Source organism: Excalfactoria chinensis, chromosome 7 (genome assembly GCF_039878825.1).
Source record: "Excalfactoria chinensis isolate bCotChi1 chromosome 7, bCotChi1.hap2, whole genome shotgun sequence".
Classification (NCBI taxonomy): Eukaryota; Metazoa; Chordata; class Aves; order Galliformes; family Phasianidae; genus Excalfactoria; species Excalfactoria chinensis.
The window spans coordinates 5,744,197-5,762,189 of NC_092831.1; the positions used below are offsets into that span (position 1 = coordinate 5,744,197).

The 17,993-nt window shown below is 37.5% G+C and overlaps 1 protein-coding gene across 11 annotated transcripts in view; it reads right to left on the reverse strand.

Moving 5' to 3' along the window:
• R3HDM1 (R3H domain containing 1) overlaps positions 1-17,993 on the reverse strand; it is a 43,881-nt gene that overhangs the window by 12,368 nt on the left and 13,520 nt on the right. For 4 of the 11 annotated variants that reach the window (XM_072342308.1, XM_072342303.1, XM_072342306.1 and 1 more), the window contains 14 exons: positions 17,606-17,665; positions 17,383-17,523; positions 14,887-14,995; positions 14,696-14,791; positions 14,112-14,149; positions 13,979-14,029; positions 13,619-13,845; positions 10,917-11,171; positions 8,238-8,392; positions 7,169-7,270; positions 4,794-5,054; positions 4,145-4,265; positions 730-884; positions 342-490 (listed from right to left, as the gene is read on the reverse strand). In XM_072342308.1, the coding sequence (XP_072198409.1) occupies positions 342-490; positions 730-884; positions 4,145-4,265; positions 4,794-5,054; positions 7,169-7,270; positions 8,238-8,392; positions 10,917-11,171; positions 13,619-13,845; positions 13,979-14,029; positions 14,112-14,149; positions 14,696-14,791; positions 14,887-14,995; positions 17,383-17,523; positions 17,606-17,665 (1,920 nt within the window). The remainder of the gene's footprint in view (positions 1-341; positions 491-729; positions 885-4,144; positions 4,266-4,793; positions 5,055-7,168; positions 7,271-8,237; positions 8,393-10,916; positions 11,172-13,618; positions 13,846-13,978; positions 14,030-14,111; positions 14,150-14,695; positions 14,792-14,886; positions 14,996-17,382; positions 17,524-17,605; positions 17,666-17,993) is intronic. The other 7 variants (XM_072342304.1, XM_072342310.1, XM_072342307.1 and 4 more) reach the window with 5 other exon arrangements.

Genomic DNA, 17,993 nt, shown 5'->3' on the forward strand with positions numbered 1-17,993 from the left:
AGATTCAAAATGAAGAGAGCAGAGATAACTGCAAGAAGGTATTGCTGCTGGATGTGCTCGTGTTTCACGAGTGGAAAAAATAAAAAAAGGAAAACTACAATGTAAAACTTACAAATAAAAGACTGCTGAAAGAAACATGAAACAGTGTATTTCCAGTCAAACAAGGAGTACTGGTTGTTTCAGTTAACTGCATAAGAGCAAAAATAAACACCTAACAAAGCATTTGCAAGTTTGCCTTTAAAATACATTTCAATACATGGAGCAATATAGCAGATATTGTCAGTTTCTACAGAGCAATTAAACCTCATTGCTGAGAAGTCAAATAATTAAATTCAAGTTACCTTAAGTTATTTTGTTGACCCGATGGAATGACACTGTAGTAAACTGGCATTCCTGTTGTGGGCAATCCTTGATTTGACTGACCAGGAATTATTACAGGCTGTTGATATGTCTGCTGGGGCACTGCCTGGGAACCTTGAGGCACCGAAACCTAAAATCGAGAACGCTTTGAGACTTCCTTGTGCAGACATTGTTTCCTTCTGCCGCTTGTTTAAAACTTCTGCTTCACATTTCAGCTGTCTTTGGTTATTGTTACTACTTTTTCAAGTTTCCACCCACATATCGCTTTGAAACACACTTGCAGATTTCATCCATTTACAAAATGATGTTTAAATTGAAAATAGATCGCTTCAAATGCACAGATTGGAAAGCTCTGAATAAATTACCCACCTGGTAAGATGGCACTGAAGGATATGGAACAATCACACCTTGAATTTGATTCCCAACATTGTTGTGTTGGCCACTGACTAGACTTTGATTCTGAGACTGTTGAACTCCAACTAAACCCTGGTAGTTTTGCTGTTGGTTAGGCAAAACTTGGTAACCTGAAATTACACATTTAAACATTGTTTTGAAATAATTACCTCTGAACACGTTTTATACATGGTTGCTTTTATGGTGGCATTTTCCAGTGGCTTTCTACATCTGGCAGCTTTGTAAGAGCTGAACTTATCATGCACATAAAAAGACACCAATATTAGAAATTAACACATTATTCATTTGCATCCATCTGGCACCAGCATTAAATACTTCACATACTATCTGCAGTGCTGCTCTCACATGCTTGCATTGTTTGTACTCTAGTGAGTTACACGTGTTAACACCTTGATTTGCCTGGTGAAAGCAGAAGGCATTTGAACAAGGCATGCCATTAAGAGACAGTTGTCAGTTGTCATAAATAATGCTGTTTGAGGTACACCAGCTTTGAAATTCTGGTTGTGATAACTTCTAGCATCTCAGGTGCCCCAGAGATAAAAGTATCAGTGATTCAAGGCTGAAGAATACCTAGCAAGACACACATGCAAGTCCCTTCTTTGAAAGGGCCATTTCTAAACTGAAATATGGAATGCTAAAACAATTACGAAGTGAGAGAAATCCTCCAGGTAAAAGTCACATTCATATGGAAGACTTTCATGTTAAATTTAATGTTACCTTGTGGGGGGAAAAAAACAAAAAGGAAAAGCCAGACTTTGATATTCACCCCCATGTTGTGATTCTACAACCATTTATTATTGCTGGTACCCTCTCTTACCTTTCAAAAGTGTCCTACCTAAAGAAGTAAATAAATAAACCCACTGGTCTGAGTGCCAAACAGGAAATGGCATCTGTGCATTTATCGTGCTCCAGCCCATTGTGCCCCACATTTTTTTTAAATGCATTTAGGATGTAACTACTACCCCGATCAAAGGACATGCAGAACACAAGCGTAATTCTTTTCCCCGCTGCTCCATCTTAGAGGTTATGTGCTTAACTACTTACCGTACCAGCAAAACCCCCTAGCTATTAGTGTAGCTGAGACAACGCCAGCGACTACGACAGAGTAAGAAGACAGGGCTAGTCCAGATAAACTGATGGCAAGAAGAGTCTGCATTTAACTCTAGTGCATTCACATTCTAACAAACTTGACATTCCCCATGCTTTCTGGCTTGATATGGAAGTATAATTAAAACAGCAAAGATAGCCCCCAAAAGTCACTTGGATTTTGTGTCTGCATGTTTAAAAAATTGCTTGGTCTATTTTGTAAATAATTATTCAATTAACACAAAACAAAACCCAGGGATGTTCACTCATTACATACATTCGGGGTACAACAAACATCGTGAATTAAATTTCAGCTGGTTGTCTCTTCTAAAGAGACTGCAACAATGAAGAGTGACAGACTGGTAACATCATCACATATTACTTGAGAAAATTAAAGGGAAGAAGGTTCAGTTAATTATGAGTGCTGTTCATTAGAAACACAATACATTCTATATTTTCAGAGTACTATACAACTTCAGGACAATGCATGCTTGAATGAATACTTCTAATTACAGTTTGTAAAGACTAAGCTCGGACTGTGCATAAAACTCACTCTTATGTGCAAAAACCAAAATGCTAAAGTGTACTTTGTTACAGAATGATCTATAGCACCTAAAAAGCAACAGAATGCAGAGCTGCAAAATATGATAGATACAATCAATAATACATCTGTAATGTAAACCCCTCACTTCCTAGACACTGTAATGTCGCTGTGAACATTTGTCACTTTGTTCTAGCACTTCCAGCAACAGATGTAATTGATTTTGCAAGTGGAGAAAACTGATACAATAGAAACTGACTGCCAAAAAGGTTCCCCACTGCATTCCAAAGAATATATTATTTCTAGCATCACAGTTTCACCTCTGCATTGAAAATGGTATGGCAGAAACACAGCACTCGGCAGAAAAAGAAAACCCACAGCTGCCACAGTGAACTGTCTCTTAACAGAGAAATACTCCAAAACAGGAGCTCCTGGAAGAAGCATCTATTGACATTTACATAATTTAAAATGAATCACTTAATATAAGTCAGCAGATAGAGTGTAGAAACACACTTTCTGAATGACACACTGAGAGTGAGAAATGGCTTTCAGGCAAGAACACAGAAGTACAATAAGCTGGTTAGCAAGTAACGACTACAGCTTGATACCAACTACTGCGTTGACAGCTGTTGTTACAACTGTAGGAGCTTCATCACTGGCCATTTTGAAGCAGAAGCCAGTTGAATTTCAGTTGATGTTCCTACAGTAACTGTAGTCCAGATTTTTAATCAACCTGTGGTTAGTTCTCATGGTATCTTGGCCCTCATGATTATGAGGACATGAGAGGCTACTTTCTTAAAGAGCATTTCCTCCTATTTATATATTTGGACAAACAAAGCATTTAAAATAGAAGCGAAAAACCTAACACCTGAAACCCCTTTAAAAAGGAAGCCAGGAAGCAGCTGAAAAAGAGACCGGTTCACTGTGAGAAATATAAACCTCTCAGACAGTGTTACGGCCCCGAATTCAACAGCTCAAAGTCAGGCCATCCCATAATGTTAAACCAAACGTGGTTTCAGTTGCCATGCTCTCAGAAGCTGTCATCTTTTATCCACATTTGTGTTTGGAAAATAATTGCATAGTTAGTAACCGCTTTATAAAGTGAATAAACCCCTGTAAGACATGATCTGCTCACTCTTATGCTTGACCAGATAGACTTGCAGAACATCTGGAGCTGGAAGAGACCCAGCCTGAGGGACTCGCTGCTGCATCAGCCAGGCAGCAATGTTGCCTTTCAGTTCAAACAGCCACCAATACTGAGCCCCAATTATTTCAGATGTAGCTTTAGATCTTATTATGCATACCGGTCATTTTAGGTCTTATTATGCATACTGATCAATATCCAGGTACCGTTAGTCAATGGACAGAAAAATGATTTATACCGCATTGTACTAAACTGTAACTTAAAAAACAGAAGTATCTTTAGTTTGGAACTTTCAGCAGATAAGACACATCTCTGTGATTTTACATCATTCAGAGTTCCCAGTCTTTTGCTCTGTCCTATAAGTTATTCACTTTATAGACTAAAAAAGTTATCCTGTAACTTAGCAGCATGAGCCACTCACAGTTATGGCTCAGATCTCAAGTTTCATGACCAACTGACTTAAATTTTTCTGCTTCAGTTATGCACTCTGTCCAATATGTGAACTTCTATTTGAAATCATAAGGCAAAATAAATTTTAAAAGCAGAGGACAAAATATATGCAAGGCATTCTAAAGAAATGCTGAGCAAGTTCAACAAACCTGTCTGCTGTCCAGGCTGTGCCAATGGTTGGTTTTGCTGTGTGTTGTAATGGACAGAAACAGGTCGATATTGTTGACTGGAGTGCGGATACTGACTGGGGGTACAATAACAGGCTGGCATCTAGAGACAAACAACAGTTAAGAGCTTCAGTATCTGAAAATTTATAGAAGGCAGACACATAAATAGAAAAAGAAAGAGGGTAAAAGGAAGATACAAAACTTAAGTCACTCTTTAATGGCTTATTTCTTGTATTTCCATTGTAGAAAGGAAAATTCAGTGATATTACATCCTCCTACATCAGCACTGATTTCATGAACTGCTTTTAGCAGGCTTTGGTGACTATGCATGCTATTTCAGCCAATGTCAGAAGAAAGCAACCCCATTACTTCTAAAATGCAGCACCATCAGTGAAACCATGGAGATGGTTGGAGGGAAGCTGATCTAGGATCTCAGGACCGATTTCCATTTGGTAGTTTTAAAATATTTCTAGCAATAACAAAATGTGCGTTTTTGGTAGGTTTTTTTTTTTGTTTGTTTTTTAAACCAGCTACACATAAGTAGGCAGACTTTACAGAAAGCTCTCTGATGAAATAGCATAGTTAGTTTCAAAATATAGTTTTCAGTAGGATGGAAACAAAGGCCATGTACCTGTGGCACAGGTTGCTGCATATATCCCTGCTGCGGAAGGACCTGCTGGCTGACAGGGTGGCTGGATGGAGAGTAGCCCGGAGCAGAAACCGGCTGGCCAGAAGGTGGTGGAGGTGGAGCGGCTGCAATAATATAGCCAGACTGCTGCGGGGGCTGCAGGACAACAGTGGACTGGAACATAGTGGTGTGAGGTTCAGCTGGATCAGTAGGTGGCTGACGGGCAAGACTCATATGGCTAAACTGTGATCCTAGGTTGTCTTGCTGAAATAGTTCAAAAAAAAAAAAGTTATATTCAGATATACTTGTACATTTGTCAAACTTGTTATACTACGTGCTAGTTTTCATGCTAAAAAAACTAATCCTTACAACAGCTGCAGAAAACCACTCCAGAGGTTACTGGCTATTTACAACTGAAACCATGGTACTGATGGCACTGGGCACTGCACAAAGTCCTGTGACATTTGAAAACTTCTATTCCTTTAACTAAGCCCAAGCACTTGCTCTTTACAAGAAATTCAACACCAAACAAATTACCAGCATCCCAGAAATTAGAAGTTATCACTAGTATTGCCTGGGTTGGTAAACATCAAGTTTTGCATTTCAAAAAGCAATCTCTCCAAATGTGAAAAAACTCAAAAATGTTAAGAGCACCTGATCCTCTCCCACATCACCCTGAAGAAGATAAAAGGTAACCAACAAAGACTAAGTTTAATTTCTGTCTTTTACAGATCATCTACATTCATATTTTATGATGACATTTTACACTTTCAGCCTTGGAACTATTCATCTGATATACGTATTTGCATGTAAAACTTCATTTGGAATACCTCCGAATTCAGAACATCTCTGTTTTCGTTCAATCAACAATTTACATTTCCCTGTGGCACTTCTGGAATGAGGCCTATTGACACAACCATAATGCTTTTCTGCATCGGACTTTACATGCTGCTTCTCACAACATCTAGTTTAGAACAGATACTGATATTTAATTATGACGTAATATTAACTCCCAGAATGTCTTAAGGACAAAAACCAGCAGCACGGATTTGTACTATACTATCAATACAAGTAAATCATCACCTGGTCAGTATTCCCGCAGTGACACATACAGTACAAATGATGAACCCCACTGAAACTTTATCGTCAAAACATGGATAAACCCAACCTTCCTGCCACCAACTACAGATGATAATTCATTTAGTCCATTAACGCTTTTCACTGTGTTACCTAAGTCGCCATCAGTAGAAGTACCTTTTTTGAAACTGACAGCACAATTAGAATTCAAACTCATTTCCTGAATACGAAATGGCTTGAAACCATCACAAGCCTGGAAGGAGTTTCATTCCTTGTTTTAGCAAGCATATGCCTAACAATGATTGCAGATTATAGCATGGAACTAGCTCCTGAAATAGCTGCTGCTGGAAGCAATGCATCACACTGGTTAAATAACCACTCTCATTTAATTAACTGCAAAGTTAAGTTATTCATGGTGCAGTTTACATGTGCTCAAACAAATAACATGAGAAACAATGCTGCTGAAAAGAAAGCACCCTTAATGAAGTTCAGCTCCTTTTAGAACTGTACACCTAAAGTCCAGGTAACAGTTATAATATCAATTTTTTAAACGCAGGCTATTGAATTCCAATTAATGAGCATCTGTTATTACATGATATGAATTATGTTGCAAGCAGTAGCAAAATACAAACTTTGAATTCATCATAAAATAGCTACTGTAAAACATGTAGAGCAGTTTGGGGAGTTGGAAAACCTAAATTTTTCCTGCCCCTAGTTCAGATTTGTCTTTGGACAATGCTTTTCCTTCAGTAGGCTTCGCTTTACTCCAGCAATAAGATTCTTACATGATACTCATTTTTTACAAGAGACCAATGGATTTCAATTCCAGCTTCCGTCTACTGAAAACATGGGATGCTGGTGAACCATTAAAGAGTTCTGGCAAAGGGACTTCAAAAAGTAACCTCAACAAAACCCAGCACAGCTGACCCTTGGAAAGCAATTAGGGGCCAGCAGAAGAAAAAGCAGACAGAAAGCAATAAGAATGGAAAGGATGGATGGAAGGACATTAGTCAAAAGGTATTGACTGGCCAACAAAACTTTGAAAAAGCTGTTTCTTAGTTAAAAAAAATTATGTATCATTATATACAGATATATAGAATAGCCTTGAACATATGCGGTTCCCTGTTAAATTCAAGTTCAAGAGAACTATTTTCCACTATTCAGGTGATATTTTACTGTGACTGAAAAGCCAGCCAGTCATTACACTGCTATCACACATCACTTACAAACAACCCAAGCAAAGGTCAGCTCCCACTAACGATTAACCCACACAAAAAGGAAATGAACAGAAGATATAATACCACAGAATATTGCTGGGTAGAGGAGACTGGCAGGAGCGGGGGTGGATAAGAGACTGCAGAGTACTGAACAGGCTGGGAAGAAGGCTGTAGAGGTCGGATAGGCTGAAGAAATAACAGGTTTATAAACATGGTTAACATAAGAGAAGTGAAAACAAAGTTTTTTTGTAACAGGACAATAAAGCAACTGTGTTCCAGTTATTACCAGAAAGGGAAGGGATCCTTTCTTTTTTTTTTTTTAAATTAAGCTTAAAGACTGAATAGAGCTAAAAGTAATTTTCAATATCACAGTCAATAAGGCATTTGTTTTATGTTACACACTATATTGGCTATAAAATTAGTCAGCAGATTGCTTTTATTTAACATCTATTATGTCTTTCAGAGAGATTGCTTTGAAATTATAAAATAAGAACTAGACTTACATTCTAAACAGAAGTTTTAAAGCATCTAAAGACAGAATCAATCTATTAGCAGCCACAGAATACAACATACTACTTTTATTCCCCATTACTGAAATATTTTCTGTGCATTGTGGTCATTTAAACACCAGAGAGCCAGCCTGTTCTTCAGCGTGTGCCACTGTAAGTAGGACAAACCGAAGTGCTACTACAGAGGCATCCACACCTACCAGTTCTAAGCTACCTCTCTGGTGCCAGCAGTACGACTTGCACAGTACAGCCCAAGAATTCATCTGACTGCAAAGTAAGCTCCATGAAAAAATGCTGCAACTGGACTAACTGCCTGCCTTGCTGACCATGTGATGGGTGTTTGAGTACCTGTGTCACAGGATGAAGACAGAACCCCTTTTCCTTCTCTCTATGATCTTGATAACATAACATTTTCAGTACATCTTTTTGTTTTCTATATTTCTAAGAAAAGACTGCCTACCATTTCAGTTATTAGGAGAACTGACAGTTCTGAGAACTATGGGGAAAAATTCCATTTACTCATATCTGTGCAGCTATTCCTGCTTCTGTAAGGTGTCAACAGAGCAAACCTGCTAATTCCTTATCAGACAGCAGTAAGGCAGCATCAACCATCAATGCAAGCAGCATATATTTGACATGTGCACCTGTGAGAGGATGTGATTAGAGGCTGGCTGTTGCTGAGGTGGTGGGGGAAGAGGTGACTGTTGTGCAGGTCCAGGCACTTGGGTCCTAACCGGTTGCTGAGGCATAGGAGGATTGTACACAACTGGAGTGCCATCTGGATTAAGGAATGGCTGACCTGAAAGGTTGAAGAAGAACAAACACAACCAGAGACAGACAGCTCTATTATCCAAGTCCGGAGAAAATTAAGACAAATACATTTACAGCAGACAAAATGAATTAATAACATTTAGAAATAAAGTCATATTGTTTCATATCAAATTTATGCCAAATCCCCACAACTACATTTACAATGGCCACAACTAAAAGGGAGCCAACTGGCAAACTACATGCAGCTAAAACATGTAACTAAACATTTAAATTAGATGAAAAAACCCAGCATTGACTTAATGAGCAGAGATAAACATTTACCATACCCTGATAGTCCAGACAACTTATTTTTATTATTATGTGAACTGAAAAAGGGCAGAAGAAATAAAGGACAACCCTACTAAAACAGCATATTAAGGACCTTTTAAAAGGCAGATAAATGAATGAACTTTGTTTTGAACATCAATTGAAACACAGGCAAATACAGAATAAAGGCAAATACCTGTATAAAATAGACACAAAACAGAAGCAGCAATTATATTCCCATAACTGCTAACAAGGCTGAAGTACTTCTATTCATAAATGAATTCCTTCAGCTTTCCAATGAAATAATGCAGTACTATCCTCCTATTTAATAATTTGCAACTTCAATATTGAAGCACCCCATTAAGGCCATTAAAAAAATAATAAAACACAAAAAAACCTTCAAAGTAAATTATAAATAAACAGTAACTTGTTTTGTTGCCTAGGTTGGGGGAAGAAAAAAACAAACACAAAACCACAACAAAACCCAAAGGAACAGCAGACCAGCAAGAGCCCACATTTAAGTTAGAATCACAACTTGAGAGTCCAGCTATTTTTTTAATGAACATCACACAGCCCGTTCTGCAATTCTATTGCTTTTCTGAGGAGAGCGTGAATAAACAGTGATTACGACATGAAGAAATACTGTCACAGTCATTTCTTTCTCTGCCCTCTCCTGCTGCTATGTGGAATTCTCTTCAACAGAACTGGGAAATGACCACCATGCAGGAGGAACAAAGCGAAACTGATCACATGCAAAACATTGACACAGACATAAGTGAAATGAAGATGACTCAAAAACCACTACTTAAACTGTATCACGTTTCAGATGACACTATTTGCAAACTGATGGTAGCCTTCCAATGTCTGCAGTTATCTGTTTTGTTTACAGGAATTCTGAAGATTTTAGCATGGTCACGCTATAAACTCGTAATATGAAAATTGAGCCCCCAATAACCTTCACACTGCAGAGCACACAAATGCCTACAAATGCTAGAAATGTTTGTTTTCCTAGCAAAATTTGATCACTAATTGTCATGCTTGTGCTCAAATGGCCAACAACACAATGGAAAATTCACATGTAAGTTGCACAGTGGTGCCATTATGCCTCAAAGCAAAGTCAACAGTTCTGTGCCCCAAATCTATCCCTGAGATAGCAAACACTTCCTCCATGAAATGCAGTGGCTGCCTGGGAAAATTGGCGGCTGCAGTCAGCTGTAACCAAATTCTATCAGGACCAGCATTAGCTATTCTTTAGAGGGATTTAGGAAGAGAAGCTTTAGGTGGCATATCAATATGTAGATTCACAAATCAAATAGTTTTCTAGCTTTGTATACAAGAATAGCAGCTGATTTATATTAAAGAAAATTATTTAATTACGTGAGAAAAACAATTTAACAAGTGATTGCTTCAACAACAGCAATGAGAAAAAAAGCAGTTTTACAAAAGTACGTGCAATTGCATTCAAGTAAAATTAAGTTTATCTAGAGAATAATAAAAAATTAATACTGAAGTGTTTCTCCACCTAGAAAGGAAACAAATCCGTATACTAAAATATCATCTGTTGAACAGAAAAGGTAAAAAATCAAATCTTCAGTGTTCCTTAACACCCACAAGCAAGAAAAAGGTTGATTTTCTTTTTCTTTTTTTTAAACCAGGCAAGAAGTTAAATGTCTGCATCTACAGCATGAACATTCAGTCTCATGCTTATTAAAAATATAAGGATTGGCCAAATACACCAGCACTGACTTAATCTTGTTTTAAACCGAAACAGAGTTTTAAAAACAGCATATGATCCATCCTTATTTCCGTCTCTTGTATTGAGTGCCATGAGTTTACAGAACGTTTATCATAATGTGCAAAACAAAGGGTAATGACTTCCTTCAAGTTGGTGTGAATACTTGCTCAGGAGCTCTCCTGTCAGTGAAACCATCTTATATTAGCACTGAAAAAGACTCTTCCCTCTCCCACTATTCTGTATTCTAGATAATAATTGACAAATTGAAGTATTTTGTACTAGCCACCATCAGAATACATTAAACCTATAAATTAAAACTCGTAGCAAAGTCCAAAGTGAGTTTACTTATCCCTTTTATATAAACGTCATGCTTTTTAAATTACATGCACTGAACAAACACACACACAAAAAAAAAGAAAGCACAATACTGAAATTAACTCTTATATAAACACTTGCACATTTTTGTCTGAGTTCTCAACTGTAACAAGAACACCCACGAGCAGATACCAACCTGTTTGAGGGTTGATCAGAATACTGCCAGGTGGAATGCCTGTCGCTTCCAAGGGAAGCAAAAAGAAGCTACTGCTAGTAGGTGCCACTTGCCCATTTATGCCACCATCAAAGGAAAGAGAGTTACTAGTGCTGACAGCTGGATAGACGGCAGGCGTGCCATGAGAGGGCTGACTTAGAGCTGGCACTGGAAGAGGCTGCTGGGTGTGAGAAAGAGAACCCGTGGATGACCCTACACTACTAGAAGACTCTGAACCTAGGAAAGGAGTAATGAGAAATTGTTTTTACCTAAAGACAGAAACATCATGCTCACTTATATATATATATATACATTTACACTTTTAAATGCTAACCCTTAAAGCTAAGCATAAGCACATAATTCAACAGTGGCCTTGCCAATGAAATGTTCATTCATCTCCCCTGGAATACCATTACAAGATTCTTTTGGTAAACCAAGGGTCAATTCAGCACTGCTTTGCACTCAACCATCTCTAGATCTGATTTCTGGTCAGAAAATACATCTGTATACATGCACATGCACTACAGTGCAGTTCTTCCACAGTTCTTATAACTGATTGCTCACACATTCCAAAAAGATGCATGCATACATAGTGATGTACTCAGGGTTTAGATACACCAGTTATGCACACACAAATGACTGCTACTGTATACATGCAGGCCACTGGATAACTCAGATCCATTCAGCCAAATGTCCCTTCAGACACATTACTTACATTACATGCTCTATAGACACAGCCTGCATGCAAGGAATGACTACTTTTCTGTGGCTACTACTTGTCTGAGATCTGTCTCACCTGATGGACAAATTGCAGAACATTAAAAATCCCAACACACTCTTCCCAACCTCCCCTCTCCCCTGGCAATTTTAAGGTTAAAATAAAAAATGTAGCTAGAAGAAAAATGCGATATTATGGTATTTTTAACCTGAATTAGTCTTATTTGAAGTTCAAAAAGAATACAAAATAGCTTAGTGAAAGCAATTATTTTACAACTATAAATGTTGCAAGGCAGTGGAGAACCAGACCCTGAGCTTTCTGAAAGCTAATACATATTGACAAGAGCAACTTTCCAGAAGACCAATATGGAATGGTCTATAGAACTGCACTGTTTCCTACAGACCTCTAGATGCACAATCTAGCATACTTTTAATTAAGTCTTTACTATGACACTTGTAGGACTTAGCATATCTAAGTTGAAATGTAATAACTCTTATTGGCAGCCTCTATACAATCTAGAAGACTGGGGTAAAACATATCTTCCACTTTCTTTCTTCCACTATCCTTCACAAAACATTCTAACTGCAAGCTTTTCATTTGTTAGTATGAAATATTAGTACAGCTGCAAGTATTTGCTGATGCTGTTAGCTTTTTTTTATTGCCAAAGTGAAATACAAAGCCAAGATTTGTAAATTATGCAAAATAATTTATCTCAGCTTCAGAAAACACTCCTGATTTTACCAGTTACTTTGTTTAGATTTCTTAAAAAAGGCACTTCTAGATTATGTAGAGAAATTAGCCTGAAGTCATTGTAGTTAAAGCCAATTGCATCCTTAATCAATAAATGAGCATTTTTTCTTGCAATTAATGTTTTCTAAAAAATAGGTTTCTGAGAACGTACATAATTTCACAGTTTCAAAACAAATGTACAAGTACTTTTGGAACGTATTTTTCCAGGCACAAAGGAAAAAATCTATTTACCACATTAAAGGTGTGGTAGCACACCTACAGTGCAGGGGAAGTTTCAGAGAAAGTAAAAAGAAATTCACCAAGTCTCCTTAGAAACAAGTTTTATAAATGACAGGAAGGGGAACTACAACACAGACAAGCAGTGACATTCTTCTGTTCTGATTTCCAATTCCATCTTTGAAGTAGCAGATCTGTTACCTACCCGTCTACTTCAAGACTCAACAATCGCACAGCTAAGATCATCTCTTCTATCAGATTTAATTACCATTCGGAATAGAAATACTTAATAAGTGTCACTTTTGATTCACAGAAGAATGATATCCTTATTTTCTGAGATTTTGTTCTGACACTAGTTACACGTGAGCACACCCTTGAAACCCAAAGGCTTAAAGAAAATAGTATTCTTTTCCCAGGATTTCTGACTCTTACAATTAAACATTACACTTTGTTCCATTCTTCTGATTTTTTTTTTTTTTCCAGCAACCTAAAAATTAAGTAAACTTTTAAAGCACTTAAATCCTGGCAATGGCACTGATCAAGCTGATAGGTTTTTATGCTGTATTACACTAGCAGGATAGCAGCTCAGATTCTTTAGACTGCACAAAGCAGCTTTGCTGTGATGAAACTAGAGTTGAACTCCAAATATATTTTGATTTGGTATTAAGTACATACATTGATAAGTACCCCCAAATTCTTTGCTATTTTGTAATGTATTTAGTTTAAAGCCATCAGTAATTAAGCTTTAAGTTCTACTTCCTAAGTCAAAAGTCTTCACTTAATTTGTAACCCAAATTCTAGTTCTCCAAGGCACTTAAATACTAAAGGCCTCAGTCAGCAGTCATTCTATGCATACAGCACCTACTGCAACCAGAGGGAGCTGTATGCATGGAGCACCTACAAGACCAAGGCCTCTATTAGCACACATCTAAAATACATGTCAAATATCAAACCAGCAGGTACTTCACTGCTAGGTAACTATGTACAGATTTTGTAATACCTGTCTCAGATAGCCTGCCTGTGCTTTTGCTGCTTCCAGAGCTATCTCCTCTTGTCAGAACTGAGATCCCACTGAAGCTGCTGGCCTTCGTTACAGCTGGCTTCAGACTGCGGATGGAACTATCAGAGTCGGTGCTGCTCCAGGGACGGGGTTCACAATACTTCAGCTCGTTCTCAGTACTGCTCTGATGGCTGTTGGCTGACCTCCCTGACGTTTCTTTATTGACTCTGCAAGTTATAAACTAAAATTTTAGCACAAGCATCAACTGCAAAATAAAGGAAAAGGAGGAAAAAAAAAAGGTGAAATGCATGCAGAATACTTGGGGATATATATATATATTTTAGAGAATGCATCAAATACCTAAAAATCTGTCGTCTTTGTTGTGTACTATTAGTTTCTTCCTCCTGGATTCTGTTGGCATTTTAATAAGATAGCTTAATATTTATTAAGAAAATAGAAAAGTGAGACAGAATTGAAATGCAAATTTACTTACCTTTTATCGGTGAAATAATTCTCTTGGGAACACAGGGACTGAGTGGCAAAAAAAAGTGCAGAGAAGTATTAATGGCATCTAGAACCCCCATTACGGCACACTAATAAACTGCAATTTCGAGTCTCTTCTGTTAGCTATGAACTATGAACCGGTACAAAGCTTCCTGAGGGTATGACATGATATACAAAATGAAAAGGTTAGGACTCCATCCTTCTTGCTTGTAACATGGGTAAACAAAATGATGTGGTGAACAAAATACGTGGGTACAGCAAATGAACCTCTCGAGCTCATTACACCTACAGAATATTACAAATGTGTGAGAGCTACAGATAAGTGGCAGAAAAGTTGGTTAGAAGTACTCAACTTTGCAAGACAGTATTTACTTCTAATAATGTTGACTGAAATGGAAATCTACTTGCAAAAAATGCAAGGCTGAATAATAATTCTGAGTTCATGCCACACTAATGGTTATCTGCTCAGTACTCTTCTAATATAGAGTTTCCTGAAAAGGAACATCTCTTAACAAGCACACGTGTATGCAGAGTGTTCGTACAAAAGACAGCATGATTTTCTTTGATACGTACGTCTTGTGCAAATATTCTTTCTCTAGCTCTCTGATATTCTTCCTCACGTTCTTCTATGGATTTACTTCTTCTGTCATCTTTTAATCGTATTCTCATCTAAATTAAGTGATAAAGTGTCAACTTACACATGAAAGTAGTACAGATACATCACCCAGTACAACAAACAGAAGTGGAAAGTAATATTTATTCACCTGGTTGTCATCTTTGTCTAAACTAGAGTTATCTCTTTTAAGGATGTACCGCTTCTGAAAGTCATCGCTCTTCTCATCCTTTATATGCTCACAAAACTTTTGGTCAGGTCTACAAAAAGTTGTTAAAAAGAAAAATTCATGGACTTGTAAAAATACACTATACATGGTGGAACCAACTGAAACGTGCACAATATATTTCACAGTCTAACAGATGTGACAGATTTTGGTTGTCTGGGCAATGGGAAAAATACCAAAAACATGTACTGTTGCTTACACCTGACAACTCCTATTTCTGATGCACAACAAACCTGCTTTTAAAATCGCTTCCTCCTTCAAAGCATTTACTTCAGTTTCCAATTAAGGTGGGAAGCAACCACACGCCCATGTGGAATCAGAAGTGCTCGTGAATCCAGACTGGTGCAATGGGTATTGGGCATGCACCGAAGTGAAGAAAGGTGCTTTCTGTTAGAGCTGTAATATACCTCAGAGTTCATTTCAAGGGGAAATGGATGATAAGGAAATACAGAGAAAAGAGAAAGCATTGACACTTAGAAGCTTCTAGAATATAATCAAGTAGAAATAAACAAGAGAAGAAAAATGACACAACAGTGTGGGCAAGCAAGAGATCAAAGTGAGAGGAAGAAGCAATATATTCTTTTGGTACTTTACCTACTTTGTGAAAGGAAGTGAAATGGTTTGCAAACTTTCTTATAAAAAATGAATACCAACTACCTAGACAATGAAGCTGCTACTACTACAGTAAGATTTTCTCAGACAATCAGGAAGAATTTGCCTATTGAAAGACAAAATGTATATGTACTCTTCTCTGCATCTTTACTCGTTACTCAGGTTATTTATATATAAAACCAGGAGATCTTTTTCTGTGAAACAGCCAAGCCTAACTATTAGTTACTGGATGCCCAAATATAATTAGCAGGCATTTCAGAGAACCTTTAGACTGTCTTACCTCTTTCTTTTTTAGGTCCCTGAATTTACTGCCCTGCAATCACCAACTTCCCACTCCACTGAGACGTCCCAGTATGCACTGGGTTGTTGATGTCAGTAACATCACTGATCGGCGCTGGAGCCGGGAATCTGCCTATGAGGAAAAGGTAAGTTTGGTTTTATTCAACATGGAGCAGATCTCCAAGGTTTTCTTTCTAAATTCTTATTTTATATCCAAAGTGATTTAAAATAAGAATACTGAAAACATTAAGACTCTTCTTGTCTGCAGGTTGGATGAAATGCCTGCTAATTAATAGCTATGCCTACATGGGGCTTCCAGAGGCCAGTTAAAAAAATATATATACACATACATATATATATATTAAAAATAAAAACAACAAGAAATCATATTTTTGAAGTTCTTATTCCACACTTGTATGTGTGAAGCTTCAGTCTAGGGATGCCGGTAGATGCAAAGACAACAGATTTGAAATGTATGCCTTTGTAATTAATTTCTGATAGAGTATGTAAAGCCAAATCAAAAATAAACACAAAAAGACTTAAGTTTATCTAGTGGATATTTAGGCCCTAGATAATTTTCCCATAACTTCTGAGAGAGAAACTATCTGCTTAAATAAAATTTCAGTACTGTATGTTGTTTCAGTTCTACTGATTCTTAAATTAGGGTGGATAATAAGATTTTATTCCTTCAAAGCTGCAGAGAGTCTACGATGAAGATGCAGGAGCTGTGAACTCCTATTTTCATGGTCATATCAGAGTGCTTAAAGAGAAAAGAGTCATGCAAATTTATTCAGTTAAAGCTAGAAACTAGGTAACACAAAACTTAAATATAATCAACACATTAGCCCTTCATCTTTCTGTGGTGACAGAAGGAGACAGCAAGTGCAGAATACAGAATAGCTGGGTCCTGAGAACAAGAGTGCCAATTACGCATGGAATTTGGCGATGCTCTGAGTCCTGTGCTAGCATTTCATAATAGTTTTTCTTCTAGTGGTTTCTCCAAGAACTCCCCAGCCATCACAATAAAGTAGCATGCAGAGTTGTTAACCTGATGAGATCTGCAGGCAGTGTTATTCCAAAAACAGATTTCGAAGCCTGAATTTTTGCAGTAGACTTTTACAGTACAAAACCCAAAGCTCAGCAATTATTTTCCCCTCTATTCAGCCCATCAGAACGTGGCCCTGTTTTAAGGTAAGTGCTGGTCCTGCTTTGATCCAAATGAAAGGAGGTACTTGAAGCTGGTATTAATTTTTAAACAGGTAATAGTTGATGTGATATGGAAACAGTTCATAGGGCACCTCTGCAAGAAAAGCAACAAGAACTCTTAACGTATAGACAGCATACTTTTATATTGCTAAACCTTTGAACATGCAACAGATCACATTATAACATAACACTCAGAACACCTCTCCTTGCTGCATGCTTCCTAGTGGACAAACCCCTATTGCTACAGATTCAGCATCATTGCATAATATATCCCAAGAGTTAAATATATGTACCATAAAGTTTTTTCAAGGCTTTTACACTTACATTCTTGTATTGCTAGTTTTATTAACTATGACTGACTTCCCACTCTGGTCCACGTTGTGCTCTAATCCAAAGTAAGCAGCTACCCTGTGCAACAGCATTCTATGATAAGATGTCATTGGGGGAAACTTTTTTCTTGGAGCTCTGGAAGAAAGGAATAGTAGCTTTATTTAATAAACAGGAACACTCTTGAATGTTTGTTTTCCTATAAGAGTACAGTACTTACTCATTATTACCAATGAAATCTAAAATTTCCTGTTCTAATTTCAGCAGCATCATTCTGTCCCTGAAAATAAAAACACAGCAACTCACATATGAGATACTCCAATAACTCCAGCTGTATTCATCTTAAGAATACACAGATAGTATCTATGACCAAGGAATGATGGAAGACTATAAACAGGACCATCAAGTGGCTAATGCAGTAGTTATTTATCTTTAGGAAAAAGTACTCATTTTCCACTAAGCTGTATTTTATTTAACTCACACTGTTCTTATCTCAGAAATCACAGTACACAGAGCCTGCAAGTAATCTCTTCCTGGTACTATCAGTACAAAGTACAGCCATCAAGAAGGCTCAAGAAGGGAAACAGTGACTAGGTTGGTTCTTGTTG